This window comes from Tursiops truncatus, chromosome 1 (assembly GCF_011762595.2).
Source record: "Tursiops truncatus isolate mTurTru1 chromosome 1, mTurTru1.mat.Y, whole genome shotgun sequence".
NCBI classification, from domain to species: domain Eukaryota; kingdom Metazoa; phylum Chordata; class Mammalia; order Artiodactyla; family Delphinidae; genus Tursiops; species Tursiops truncatus.
The window spans coordinates 52,923,362-52,938,275 of record NC_047034.1 but is presented as its reverse complement, the minus strand read 5'-3'; the positions used below and the strand labels follow the sequence as shown (position 1 = coordinate 52,938,275).

General features: G+C 44.5%; 1 protein-coding gene across 1 annotated transcript in view; it reads right to left on the bottom strand.

Annotated features, from left to right (window-relative positions):
* The window catches only part of ASTN1 (astrotactin 1), a 329,737-nt gene that overhangs the window by 27,661 nt on the left and 287,162 nt on the right, over positions 1-14,914 (bottom strand). The window contains exons 17-19 of the mRNA XM_033847791.2: positions 14,234-14,502; positions 4,569-4,702; positions 850-1,001 (exon numbers count right to left, since the gene is read on the bottom strand). Coding sequence (XP_033703682.1) covers positions 850-1,001; positions 4,569-4,702; positions 14,234-14,502 — 555 coding nt within the window. The remainder of the gene's footprint in view (positions 1-849; positions 1,002-4,568; positions 4,703-14,233; positions 14,503-14,914) is intronic.

Sequence of the window (14,914 nt, the reverse complement as noted above, 5' to 3'; positions counted from 1 at the left end):
CCATCTGTCCAGAGTTAGCTGAGACAACCAAGGCAAGATGTACGTAGCACACCTGCGAGCTCTTTTATGACATGTTCTTGTCCTGGGCAGAAAACAGCTGTTCTGGTCAATGGTCATTGCCAGACCTTTGCAGTACCTGTGCGCATCAGGAAAGAGCCTCGGAAGAAGCCGTAGCCAGCTCTCCACGCCCAAAGGCAGTGCATATGTTTCCAAGCCACAGTGATAGTTTCACCAGAAGCTATTTACCCTGCACTACACTGTGGATGCTACCACCCTGCTGGTGCCCATCCTCATGCGTCAGTTTTAGGAATGATTTACGTTCACCTTTCCCTATGTGTAGACAGTGAAATACTAAGGCATGAAACATTTTTCATGGGGTGTTTCCACTCCTTTAAGACATCTCTCTTCTAGCTGTACCTGGCAGAAGCAAGGTTTGCTTTAGGACAAGACATGGGGTAATAAGCACATCTGTTTCTACATGCTTTTGCCTGGATGGGGCGGGGAGTTGGGGTTATTAGCAAAGAAACTTTGTTCTGTAATCATGGCAGTGGTTAACACAGAATTGTTTCCTAATTATGGGCTAGGATAACTAGCGTACTGTATTGTTGTTTCTTTGTGTGCCTAGAGACAATGAAATGGACACCTCTTTCATAAATAAAAACAAAATTAAAACAAGACTTTGTCAGATGCTCACCATGCAAAAACTCTCAAATGGAAAGGATGGCCGCTGCTTCTCCCTGCTCCTCCTACGTTGCCTGGGGACCCAGGCCAAAGCCAGGAGGCAGGACATTTTCCTTTTCTTTTCGCCACCCTGGATCAAGATGAGCCTGTGAAGTGGGAGATGCTCACCTGTCTCCACCTTGGAGTGGTCCATCCTGTCAGTGACCTTTTCTTGACGGATGAGGTAATCTACAATCTGCACCCCGATTGGAGGCTCTGAGTGTTCCCATTCCAGGACCACGAGGGTGCTGCTGGGCTCATGAACCATGGAGAGTCTGAGCCTGAGTGCAGACAGCAAGAAACATGAAATGGGGGCCCAACCCCAATACCACTACTGGCCACCTTCTCAATTATTATTATAGCGTAAACTCTTTTTTCTAACCTTTCTTAACCAACCACTAGGATGATTTCTTTGAGGGTGTGTCTCCTTCACTGTAACATAAAGATTCTTGAAGATCCTTAAAGTCTATATATTGTTCATCTAAGTGCCTGTCACAAATTGGGAACTCAACATATATTTGTAAATAAATAAATAAGCAGGTGAGTCAAAGATGAATGAATGCCTGCATTTTACAGGGTTAGTGGATAGCGCCTTTGGAGTAGCACTTTACAGGGCTTGAAAATGTAATTTCTGGGTTTGCTCTTGAAAAATAAGAAAATGTGCCTATAATGCTCATACCAAGGCCCACTAAAGGTGATGTCTGGGAGAGCTCTGCATTAAGGAGGACAGTCAGCTCAGCTTCGAGAACATTACAGGATTGCCCTGCTGGCGGAACCCTGGCTTCCCCTCTTGCTACGGGTATTAACGCGCGCTCAGTTTGCAGGTAATGCTCATAGGGGGCTCTACTGGGCCAGAGAAAGTTGGACACATGTCAAGTTCTCCTCAGGGCGTTGTCCTATGTCTGCACACTCAGGTTCTGATTTCAGTTTCTGTCTTTACTCTTGGGTTTCTATGAATATCCTGATTCCAGACTCTATAGTCTTTCCTTGCTTTTCCCAATTCATTGTCTCCTTGTGTCATGTAAATTGTCCATTTTGACCACTCTGCTATCTCATCACTCTTTATACTTGTAGAGACTCAATAAACACTATTGTAGACACTCAAACACTATTAACATTCATTGGCATGGATCTTCTAATGATCCAGGTTTCAACTCTCTGCCTTGTTCTGACATCATGTGTGTGTGTTAGGTTTCCCACTTGCTTCTTGTCCCGTTTCTTCCTAGACCACTGGCTTTAGGGAGTTTTCCCTGTTTGTCTCACGCCAGTCTCCCTCCCTTACGTGAGTCTCTGCCATTCATTCCCAACCTTCGCTCCCATATCTCATGACCACCCATAATCCTGGTGCTCTAGCCTCCACTCAGCTCACCAGATGTGTCACTGGTCTCAAGGATCCCCAGGCAAGGTACTGTGGATGGATCCCATCAAAGCAATGCTCAATTTCAATTCAACGAATATTTATTAAGCACCCACTACTTATAAGAACGTGCTCGGTGCTGAAGAGGCACTGGTGCAAAAGCCAACTCCAGCCCCTTCTTTTATGGAGTGGTCACTAGACCAACACACAAATTATGCATGGGATTGTAATAATGTGTGATAAGAACTTTAACAAGACATCATGGGAAGCTGTGGGAGCAACAGTAAGGAATTCAGTTGGTGGGAAAATAACACAAACCACATGCTCTTTAGTGGCTTACTATGAAGGAGTGCATAGTTTGCATATGACATTAAAGATGGAACGGACCCAAAACAGTGCAGATATTCATTAATTAGAATCATATGCAGAGGGCTATTTTGAAGAAAAAAGCATTAGGAAGCTTAAGTAAGTAACTAAGCCTTACTGAGAACTCAGATTCCATGAAAACATGGACTGAGGCTGGCCTCTACTGAGAAATAGGAGTGTGTATCATTTAAACAGGCTTGTGTAAAACGAGAGTGCATTCCTATATCCAACTACCGATAAAAATTCAAGAAATTACGGTTTGCTGCTGGAAGAAGTGATTAGAGTTGACAAGAAAAGTGAAGTCCTTTGTAGATGTTCCTGTTTATGGAAATTTAGCCCAATTAGATCTCTTTTGCTATGACATTTAGTAAATGCAGATTTTGAAATGAAACCAGCCCTAGGACGCCAATGGCTAGATCTGGCATCCACCTAATTTAGTGTTGTGTGTCAAAGGTAGCTCTCTTAGCTGGCGAATCAGTCTACAAGCACCATCTTCTAGAGTTCCCTTTCTGCCAAAAGAAAGACCTTTTACTAATAATGAGCTTGACTCTGTTTTGAGCTGAGAGATCTAAGTCATGGCTGTAAAGAGCAAGAAGCCAATGGCTGGCGTGTCTAAAATGGCCCACATAGAGAAGGCCTGTAGACAAAAGAAGACATTGGCTCGTGATGACCCTGTACCACTGTGTTCTCCTCTTTCTCAATGTTCTTCCGGCTCAGTCCTGGCCCTTTAAGGCCCACCCACACTTTCACGGAACAGACCAGATAGCAGTATGCACACAGACCAGCCTCTCACTTGCTGGTTTCCTCCTGCCATTTGGCTCCTGCTTACTCAGCCCTCCAGTCGCTGAGTCAGGATCCTCCCTTTGGGCTCTCTTTGCCTTACCAATCCAGGCTCCTCCAGCTCGTCCTACCATCCCTCTTTATTAGACACAACATTTCTGTGCTTCCCTCCCATGGCAGATGCCACATTCGAGGCCAACAGGGTTTCCTGCCCTTTACATGAGTCCAGTCAGTTCTGTTCAGCCTTCCTCTGAGTGTATGAAAACTGGACATGTTCATTTTCAGCCACCTTTGCAGCCCTTTGTACTTTATTCACCCCTCAAATACAGATGCCCCTTAATGCACATCCCTGACCCTCTGCTCTTCCCAGATGACAGTCATTCTGGAGCATCCTTTCTCATAGCTGCGGTTCCATTTCTCATTTCTTTGGGGCTGAGTTCAATCTTCTTATCTCGAGTGTTTACTTTGTTGTAGGACTCCAGATCATCTTTCCTCATGACGGCTGACTATCTCTATAGGACTGCCCCACTCTAATTCTCAGGCAGGTCCAAAGGGAACCAACCTCCTCCTCGAGCCTGCTTATCCTGGGACGCTTCTTTTCTCAGCTGTAGCCTATTCATCGTCCCAGCCACTGACGTCATAAGTCTTAAGTCCATTCTCCACTTTTCCTTCCTTCTCACTCCCACAGTCAATCAGTCACCAAACCCTGCTGGTTCTACCCAAAGTCATCTCTGAGTTGTATCCTCTGTGTACTATACTATTATGGTTAAGATCACGGTCTCTTACCTGTGGCCCTGCTTCCTGCTCTATGACCGTGGAAAAACTATTCAGTCCATCTGAATCCATTTCCCTGTCTATTAAAGGGGGTGGTGGTGGTGATAACAGTACCTAACTGCTTCACACCGTGCCCGACACCCAGTAAGTGCGTTGCTGTCCTGGGTCTTATTACTGACCTCTACCTTCCTCCATGGCAACATTACATTTACCCCTCTTTTCTTCTAGCCATGCTGTCCTGCTTTCTCCACCTTTGGGGAGAAATTCAAGTGCTATGTCCTTTATGAAGCCTTCACTATTCTTCAAATTCAGACTTGACTGTTCCCTTTTCACACTGTCTTTAAATGTCTCATATAACTCTTATCCTACCATTTCTGCTACTGTTAAATTGGTTCACTTGCCTCCCTAGAAGACTGAAAGCGCCCCTAAGGCAGGTACTGCACCATATTTTTCTTTCTGTTCCCCAGTACCCAGCCCATTGCTTAGAAAAGAGTAGACACTCTTTAACATATGTTTGCAGAATACTGGCGAGGCACACAAGCAAGAGAAAGGCCGAGAAAGGGAATCGTACACGGGCTGTGGGAGAGGCGCACAGGCAGGGAGTCCATCAGTTCCGAAAGCAGTGGGGTCACATCGACACCAGTCCTCGATGACATCTCCGGTCCCGGAGCACCAGAGGGAGCTCATGGTGGCCTCCAGCAAGAGCTGCAAGAGAGGGCAGAGAAAAGAGTAAGCATCAGGGAGCCAGGGCTGGGTCCCCAGAGTAATGAGACAGAGCATCAGGGCTCTGCTTGGCCCTAAATAACTCCAGTCAGCAGCCTGTAGCACCACGTCTCCATTTACTTCTACCCCAGAAGAGTGTTTCTGGGAAGCCTGGACCCTGTAGGACCCCGTACGGTGTCTCTGTCTCATTAGCATAATAGTTCATCCCTGTGGTTGAGGGCTGTCATCTTGGAATCAAGTCTGATTCCACCTCGCATCTCCCTCCCTCCCATTCCGCACCATCATTCCACACCTAGGGCTCTAGAGACATGACCTCTTCCCCATATGCTCAGCAGGGCCAGTCTTGACCACTCTCCCCCGGGCCAGAGGCACTCAGCCTTTTCTCAGATGCCTCTCCGAGCATCCTTCTCTGCACTCTTCACCCTGCCCCAGTATTTCCTCTGCATTCCTTCAGCATGCTTTGCATCTCACTTACAATACTTATGCAGTTCTGCTTTGGGTTGTGATTATGCATTAGACCTCTCTTTCCTCGTAGAAGGTAGAAACCACGTGACACACAGGCTAAGAGCTGTGCTCTGGGGCAGTCCCTCTAGGTGAGAACTCCAGCTCTGCCAACCACTGCCATGTGACCTTGGGCAAATTACATAAACTCAGGCTCCTCAATGGTAAAGTGGGACAAAAACAGCACTTTCCTTATAAGGATGTTGTGACAATTAGATGAAATAAACACATGCCAAAGGGCATGGCATAGTGCCTATGCTATGCACACATTAGTTGTATATAAATAGTACATGTTAGCCATCAATAAATAACAGCAATTGTTATTGTCTTTGAATGACAGGGTTGCGTCTTGTGTGGAAGCTTGTTAATAACATAGAATCTAGAGTAATTCTTTACATACAGTGGTTTCACAGCAGATATTCACTATTCAATTAAAGGACAACAAGATAAAATTAGATCACTGAGGGAAGAGAACTTATGAGAGGGGCAAGTCCCTGGTGAGGAACTGGGTCCTGACAGGCACTGAGCCCTGTGTGAGGCCCTGCTGCCTCAACCCCAGCCCAGGGTGGGGGAGAGCCTGAGACAGCCACAGGGCAAGCTCAGGGCTTTCTCTCCAGGTCAACTCAACCTCTGCAGCCTCTGCTTTTCCTCTGATTCTCTTCCCTCTGTTTCATCCTCACCACACCCACACATAATGGATAAATTAAAGAAATGAAACAGCTATCCTGGAAAGTTCTAGGCCAAACAATTAAAAGAAAGAAAAAAAGAGAAGACGATAAGAAAAAGAAGAGATAATCCTACAAAAATCAACATGTCCAAGTCCAAAGCCAGTATCCTATGTCCCATCCATCCCAGGTTAGAAGAGATGACACAAAGCCCATACTGACCCCCCCTCCTTGGATTGGGAGCCTCAAGAGAGCAGGGATTCTCGGTTATCACTATGATTTGTGTAGAGCTTTAGAATTTACAAAGCCCTTAATTTATTTTTTTCCCTATTTTTTTTTAAACATCTTTATTGGAGTATAATTACTTTACAATGGTGTGTTAGTTTCTGCTGGATAACAAAGTGAATCAGCTATACGTATACATATATCCCCATATCTCCTCCCTGTTGCATCTCCCTCCCACCCTCCCTATCCCACCCCTCTAGGTGGTCACAAAGCACCGAGCTGATCTCCCTGTGCTATGTGGCAGCTTCCCACTAGCTATCTATTTTACATTTGGTAGTGTATATATGTCCATGCCACTCTCTCACTTCATCCCAGCTTACCCTTCCCCCTTCCCATGTCCTCAAGTCCATTCTCTACATCTGCATCTTTATTCCTCTCCTGCCCCTAGGTTCATCAGAACCAATTTTTATTTTAGATTCCATATATATGTGTTAGCATACAGTATTTGTTTTTCTCTTTCTGACTTACTTCACTCTGTATGACAGTCTCTAGGTCCATCCACCTCACTAAAAATAACTCAATTTCATTTTCTTTTTATGGCTAATATTCCATTGTATACATGTGCCACATCTTCTTTATCCATTCATCTGTCACTTAGGTTGCTTCCATGTCTTGGCTATTGTAAATAGAGCTGCAATGAACGCTGTGGTACATGACTCTTTTTGAATTATGGCTTTCTCAGGGTATATGCCCAGTAGTGGGATTGCTGAGCCGTATGGTAGTTCTATTTTTAGTTTTTTAAGGAATCTCCATACTGTTCTCCATAGTGGCTGTATCAATTCACATTCCCACCAGCAGTGCAGGAGGGTTCCCTTTTCTCCACACACTCTCCAGCATTTATTGTTTGTAGATTTTTTTATGATGGTCATTCTGACTGGTGTGAGATGATACCTCATCAGAGTTTTGATTTGCATTTCTCTAATAAATTAGTGATGTTGAGCATCCTTTCATGTGTTTATTGGCAATCTGTATATCTTCTGTGGAGAAATGTCTATTTAGGTCTTCTGCCCATTTTTGGATTGGGTTGTTTGTTATTTTGTTATTGAGCTGCATGAGCTGCTTATAAATTGTGGAGATTAATCCTTTGTCAGTTGCTTCATTTGCAAATATTTTCTCCCATTCTGAGGGTTGTCTTTTTGTCTCATTTATGGCTTCCTTTGCTGTGTAAAAGCTTTTAAGTTTCATTAGGTCCCATTTGTTTATTTTTGTTATTATTTCCATTTCTCTAGGAGGTGGGTCAAAAAGGATCTTGCTGTGATGTATGTCATAGAGTGTTCTGCCTATGTTTTCCTCTAAGAGTTTTATAGTGTCTGACCTTACATTTAGGTCTTTAATACATTTTGAGTTTATTTTTGTGTATGGTGTTAGGGAGTGTTCTAATTTCATTCTTTTTCATGTAGCTGTCCAGTTTTCCCAGCACCATTTATTGAAGAGGCTGTCTTTTCTCCATTGTATACTCTTGCCTCTTTTATCAAAGATAAGGAGACCATATGTATGTGGGTTTATCTAGGGCTTTCTATCGTGTTCCATTGATCTATATTTCTGTTTTTGTGCCAGTACCATACTGTCTTGATTACTGTAGCTTTGTAGTATAGTCTGAAGTCAGGGAGCCTGATTCCTCCAGCTCCATTTTTCTTTCTCAAGATTGCTTTGGCTATTCGGGGTCTTTTGTGTTTCCATACAAATTGTGAAATTTTTTGTTCTAGTTCTATGAAAAATGCCACTGGTAGTTTGACAGTGATTGCACTGAATCTGCAGATTGCTTTGGGTAGTATAGTCATTTTCACAATGTTGATTCTTCCAATCCAAGAACATGGTATATCTCTCCATCTGTTTGTATCATCTTTAATTTCCATCATCAGTGTCTTATAGTTTTCTGCATATAGGTCTTTTGTCAAAGGAGAAGTAACAACTGACATTGCAGAAATACAAAGGCTCAGGAGAGATTACTACAAGCAACTATATGCCAATAAAAATGGACAACCTGGAAGAAATGGACAAATTCTTAGAAAAGCACAACTTCCCGAGACTGAACTAGGAAGAAATAGAAAATATAAACAAACCAATCACAAGCACTGAAATTGAGAGTGTGATGAAAAATCCTCCAACAAACAAAAGCCCAGGAGCAGACGGATTCACAGGCAAATTCTATCAAACATTTAGAGAAGAGCAAACACCCATCCTTCTCAAACTCTTCCAAAATATAGCAGAGGGAGGAACACTCCCAAAATCATTCTACAAGGCCACCATCACCTTGATACCAAAACCAGACAAAGATGTCACAAGAAAAGAAAACCACAGACCAATATCACTGATGAACCTAGATGCAAAAATCCTCAACAAAATACTAGCAAACAGAATCCAACAGCACATTAAAAGGATCATACACCATGATCAAGTGGGGTTTATCCCAGGAAAGCAAGGATTCTTCAATATACACAAATCAATCAATGTGATACACCATATTAACAAACTGAAGGAGAAAAAACATATGATCATCTCAATAGTTGCAGAAAAAGCTTTCGACAAAATTCAACACCCATGTATGGTAAAAACTCTCCAGAAAGTAGGCATAGAGGGAACTTACCTCAACATAATAAAGGCCATATAGGACAAACCCACAGCCAACATTGTTCTCAGTGGTGAAAAACTGAACCCATTTCTACTAAGATCAGGAACAAGAAAAGGTTGCACACTCTCACCACTATTATTCAACATAGTTTTGGAAGTTTAACCACAGCAATCAGAGAAGAAAAAGAAATAAAAAGAATCCAAATCAGAAAAGAAGAAGTAAAACTGTCACTGTTTGCACATGATATGATACTGTACATAGAGAATCCCAAAGATGTTACCAGAAAACTACTAGAGCTAGTCAATGAATTTGGTAAAGTAGCAGGATATAAAATTAATGCACAGAAATCTCTTGCATTCCTATACACTAATGATGAAAAATCTGAAAGAGAAATTAAGGAAACACTCTCATTTACCATTGCAACAAAAAGAATAAAATACCTAGGAATAAACCTACCTAAGGAGACAAAGCCCTTTAAATGCTAACACTTTTGTAAGGGAGCAGACCCTATGGAGCCTTCTGGGGGCAGACCCTTCCCCCATACCTCTGCTTTAGCTCCTCTCTGAAGTGCCTAGATAATAGTATCTGATGCACATTTCCTGAGTTGTTTTACAGATGTGAACCCCCCCCCCACGCCCCCCGCCAGCAAATGGAAGATGTTAACTACTTGATGACCACGAGCAAGTAGCCCTCAGGCCTCCTGGAGCCTAAGGACTGATAATGTTAACCCCTGCGACACTGGCCTGTTACCACACCATCAACCAATCAGAGAACTGTGCACAAGTTGATCACACACTCTGCAACCCCTCTCCCTCACCTGGGCTTTAAAATCGTTTTCCTGAAAGCCTTTGGGGAGTTTGGGGTTTTAGAGCACAAGCCACCTGTCCTCCTTGTATTGGCACCTTTACAATAAACGCTGCATTTTCCTTCACCACAATCTGGTGTCAGTAGATTGGCTTTACTGTGCGTGGGTGAGCAGACCCGAGTTTGGTTCAGTAACACTTTAATTTGAGCTCCATGTTAGACAGTTATCATGATTCACAGTGGAGGACACTTAGAGTCCAAAAGGTTAGGTAACTTGCTCACTGTCACAGGTTAGTAAATGGGTAACAGGACGGATTTTACATCTCAGGCTTGATGGAAACATCAAGCTCTCTTGATTCACATAGTATCCACCAGCTCCCAAGATGAATACCAGTTCACAGTAGGTGCTCACTTTATGCTTTACCTGACTAAACCAAATTCAAATCAAAAGGTGTATTTTCTTTAACTAGGAAAACAGACATCCTTTGAGATGAGCAGAATAAAGAAGACATCATGGCTGCTGCCCTACAGTCTTCAATCAACTATTATTGGCTAAGTACCTGTAGGAACGATTTCCTGTCCTAAGCATTAAGGATACAGTGCATAAGATATATATGGCCCCTGCTTGCATTAAGTCTTACAGCTAAATAATAAACAAACAAAAGTTATATAAATAACCAGAACTGTGATAAGGGCTCCAGAAAAGGGTGAAATGGTGGCAGAAGGGACAAGGAGGGGGCCAATTTCACAGAGGAGTTTGGGAAGGCCTCCATGAGCTTGGAGGGATAGGTCAAGAGTAATCCGGTCACAAAGCTTGGGGAAGTATTCCAGGTAGAAAAACCAATATTAAGAAGACTTTAGCCTGCAAGAAACTTGACTTCTAAAATCAACTGAGAAAAAGTTCATCTTGCTGTAAGAGACAGAGCGGGGGCAGGGGCAAAGAGATGCTAAGAAAGTGAGAGGGTGGCAGGCTGATTACAAAGTCCTTAGGGCACCATGTGGGGGTGGGTGTCACATTCTAAGAGCAACAGGAAACCATCAAAGTGTTTCAAACAGGGGAGCAACCCGATCAGATTTTCCTTCCAAAGTTATTGATGACAGTACATATGATGACAAACATTCTAAATGCCGTTTCAGACCATTCGCTGAGAGTTCCTACTCTCTAGATCCTGGGCGAGAGGTAACTGTGTAGGTAGGATGAGGGTACAAGAGAGGAAACGAGAAGGAACGCTTTGGGAAAGGAAGAGAAAGGAAAACTACATTTTTCTTAGTACCTACAATGTGCCAGGCATTCCATAGGAATCCTTGTTTGTTATTAGATTTAATCCTGATTCCAGAAAAGAAATCGAATTTTCCAATTTTTATTATTTTTCTCTAAGGAAAGCAGCTGAACTTATTTTAATATATAAATTTATTTATTTTTATTTTTGGCTGCATTGGGTCTTCGTTGCTGCGTGTAGGTTTTCTCTAGTTGTGGCGAGTGGGGGCTACTCTTCCTTGCTGTGCGTGGGCTTCTTACCGTGGTGGCTTCTCTTGTTGTGGAGCACAGGCTCTAGGCACACAGGCTTCAGTAGTTGTGGCACACGGGCTCAGTAGTTGTGGCTTGTGGGCTCTAGAGCACAGGTTCAGTAGTTGTGGAGCACAGGCTTAGTTGCTCCGAGGCATGTGGGATCTTCCCGGGCCAGGGCTCAAACCCCATGTCCCCTGCATTGGCAGGTGGATTCTTAACCACTGCGCCACCAGGGAAGTCCAAGGAGCTGAACTTTCAAGCCAAGTTCATCTATCCATTCATTTGTCCATTTATTCATCACTTCGTTCATTCATTCTGCAGAATGCCAACTATGTGTGACCACTGCTGGGCACTGGGATTCCATAGAAGAGAAAGTTTCTCACAGTCTAGAGGAGAGTGAACAACTATATAAACACTAGGATAGTAGGTGATGCATGCTTTAAAAGATGTATGCACATATACAGTGGGAGCTACACGAAGGCACATCGGGTTGGCCTGCGAGTGTAAGGGAGAGTCATGTTTGAGCTGAAACTTGGAAGTAACAGTTAAGAGTTTGCCAGTGGCAGTAATGTGGGAAAAGGCACTTCCGGGAGAAAGAGTTGCAAGTCTGAAGGGCCAGATGCATGGGAGAAAACACGTTTTGTTTAAGGAGGTACAAGGAGTTAAATTTTGGAGGATAAAGCATAAAGTATAGAGTGGGTACAGACTAACCATGTAAGCGAAGACAAAATCGGAGCGTGAACTGCCCTTGTAATGATGTGCTAAGGACTTTAGATTTATTCAACAGATTCTGCAGAGCCACTGAATTACCTTGCTGCTATATGATCAGAAGTTCATATCAGCCTTAAGACTACTTAGTCAGATGACTCTGACTGGTCTAACAGGGAAACCAGTAAGAAGGTACTGTAACAAGAAGATGGTGGCCTGATATTACAATAGATGACTGAAATAGTTAGGCTGTGACAGGGGGTATAATAAAAAGAGGACGGATTTGAGATATTTGTGGCCCTAGATGATGGATTAGATGTTAGGGACAAGAAAGGTCCAGGAAGCATCCTTGGTCTCCAGTTTGGGCAACTTGGTAGAAAAGAATGCCGTTCACTGAAGTGGAAGCACAAGCAGGTATAGTTTAGGGTGGAAGGTGGTGACTTCAAGTTTGTTGGGTTTGACACACCTGGTTTGTCATATGGTTTGATCTACTTGTTTCTAAATTGCAATCACAGACTAGACTGAAATATGGCATCGGAGATTATTTAGTCCGACAGAAGGAAGACAGTGAGGCCAAGAGGTTGGAAAACTGGCCTGAAGATCTACCAGACAGGTAGGGATAGGAACACAGCGAGTTACTAATGCCAGGACTTAGCTCCCCTCCACTGGTCCTTTGCTTCATCACTCCTCATCTCTATTCCTTCGTAGAAAGGGCACAATTAGAAAGAAAAGCAGAGGAGTGGAGGGAATGGTGGACACAGACAATGTCTAAGGAAGAAGAGAGAAGATATGGTGACTGAACTCCTGCTCAGGCCACCTTTCTGTGTGTTTAGAAATTAAAGGTTCAAAATATGGCCAGATGGGAGGTATCTCTCAACCACTCTCCTAAGACCAGTGCAGGGAGACAGAAAGGGGCTAAATTCTGGCAAGCAGGGGATCCAGAAAGGGGCGATGCTAAAGACAAGACTTCCTTCAGCTTCCTCATTCTGCTGGTACTGGCCTGACAGGAAGCAGGGGCTCCAGGCCCCCCTCTCCCGCCAAGCTCTTCCCTGTCTGCAGCTTCGCATGCCCTGTCCCATAGGATGGTTCTATGCGTGAGCTCCCTGATTCTGCTGCTCCCAGGCAAGTGCACAGGAGCTCCTGGGGTGCTCAGAGAAGCAGCCTTGGGTGCTCACAGAAGACAGAGTGGGACATGTAAGGGGAGCGCTGGGCATTGGATTAAAAGCACTGCAGTTTTGGGGTTTCCATGGTGACACAAACCCCTCCTTCTCATCATCCTTTCAAGCCCACCTCCAGTGGTCTCTTCTCTCCCACTTCTCTTCCCATAGTCACTTCTATCAGAGTGAAGAGAAATTTTCAGGCCAAAGGAACAATTTATCTTTTTTGTTCCTGTGAAAAACCTTATTTTCAAACACTCAATGAAGTATCTGTAGCAGAGGCAGAGGGGAGAGAGAAACACACACACATGCAAAATCCCTCCTGTTGGTTTGAGCATCACCTATGAAACAAACTGTGATGCACCAGGTGTCCCTTGAAAGAGAAAAGAGAAAGCAATTATCACCCCACCTGGAGAGACACACCTCTCAGGCAGGCAAGCAGCTCGCTGCTGTGACTCTACTATATCGTTTCCCCAAAGTGGCTTTACCTAGTCTCAGAAGTCCCCCACCCTGAGCTTTTGTGTTTTCTATTTTTGTCATTGTTGTCATTGTTGTCTGTGTTTTGACCCGCTCTGTTCTTAACGTCCTTGAGAAGATCAGAGAGCTAGGAAATGAGGTAAGTCACTGCCTCTGCTGCATTTATTTAGCTTACCTTTTTGGGTCCATTCATTTCCTGCTAGCACCTTGGGAAAGCGAGGGGCAGAGGAAAAAGAGGAGTGGCTGGGAAATGTCATGACCCAGCTGCATAATATAAGGCAGAAAGATCTGCATGGACGTGGAGTTTTGTTCTTAAGAGTCAGAGTGATGGGCAGAAAACCAACCCCCTCCAGACTAAGGTGGGCAGATCCTTCCCTTGGGGATCTGCACCTAATGTGCTCCTTCTAGCCTAGCTGACCCAGTCCTGGATCAGTTAGGGGAGCTGGCCCACCTGCCGGGCCAACAAGGGGATGGTACTGCTGAGTCCCCGCCCACGACCACCCCCTGAGGCTTTCTGAACAAAGCTTTGGTGACTGTGATTGCTATGCCTCCGTATCTCCCTTCCTCCTTCCAGCCCTCGTTGCTCAAAGACCTGTACAAATGCCAAGCGGTAACTCCTGAGTCATCACCATGGGTGTTGCAGATGCATTGATTTGATTTAATATGCAAAAATGCAAATCTAAGCAAATTAGGTGGCTGGAGTAGTTAAATAAAAAGGCTCACTCTCCATATTGTAGCGTTGAGCTCAGCTGACCCTGTCGCCCCCTCAGGCCATTTGGAAAGCCCTTTGTTGCTGCTGATGCCACCTTGAACCCCGAGTCCCAGGCCTCTTACCCTCTGCGTCTGGTTGTTGGTGACCAGTTCATAGATGGGGGCTGCTCTGGTCACCTCCAGCAGAACTGGCTCGGCAGGGGTGTCGGGGCTGGATGTGACATGACACAGGGGGCAGGACGAGGGGCACCGTCCCTTGCTCTGGCACTCCATGCGGACTCCAGCCGCCATGCGCTTGGTGCCAGACTCTGACAAGCTGGCAATGTATTCTGGGAACGTCAGCACCTTGGGGTCTCTTTCCCGCTCCTCTGACTCGTCGGATGGGGAGTTACCTGGCAGACACAAAATAAAAAGGAACAGTGAGGGAGGTGAAAGAGCAGGGACTTGCATGGCCTCGTGGCCCCTGAGTGCTAGACTCAAGTCCTTGAGAGGTCAGAAAACGACTCTGAGGGGGTAAGAATGTGATGCTGTTATCCCACTCAATGCGGGGAACCCATCCTCCCAGAAATGACCCTTCCAAACGTGAGACCAGGTTTTCTTCCTTTCTGAGAATCATCGGCGCCACGGATCCTTTCAGACAGATGCTTCTGCTGTATCCGTGCTGGATTTATGGCTGTCGTCAATAATACAAACAATAATAGCAGTGACTATTCTATGAATCATTTTCTTCACCCAAAAATGAAGATATTAATAATACCTACCTCTAGCATTGGTTATAAATAGCCAGCTATTTTTAGAGCACAA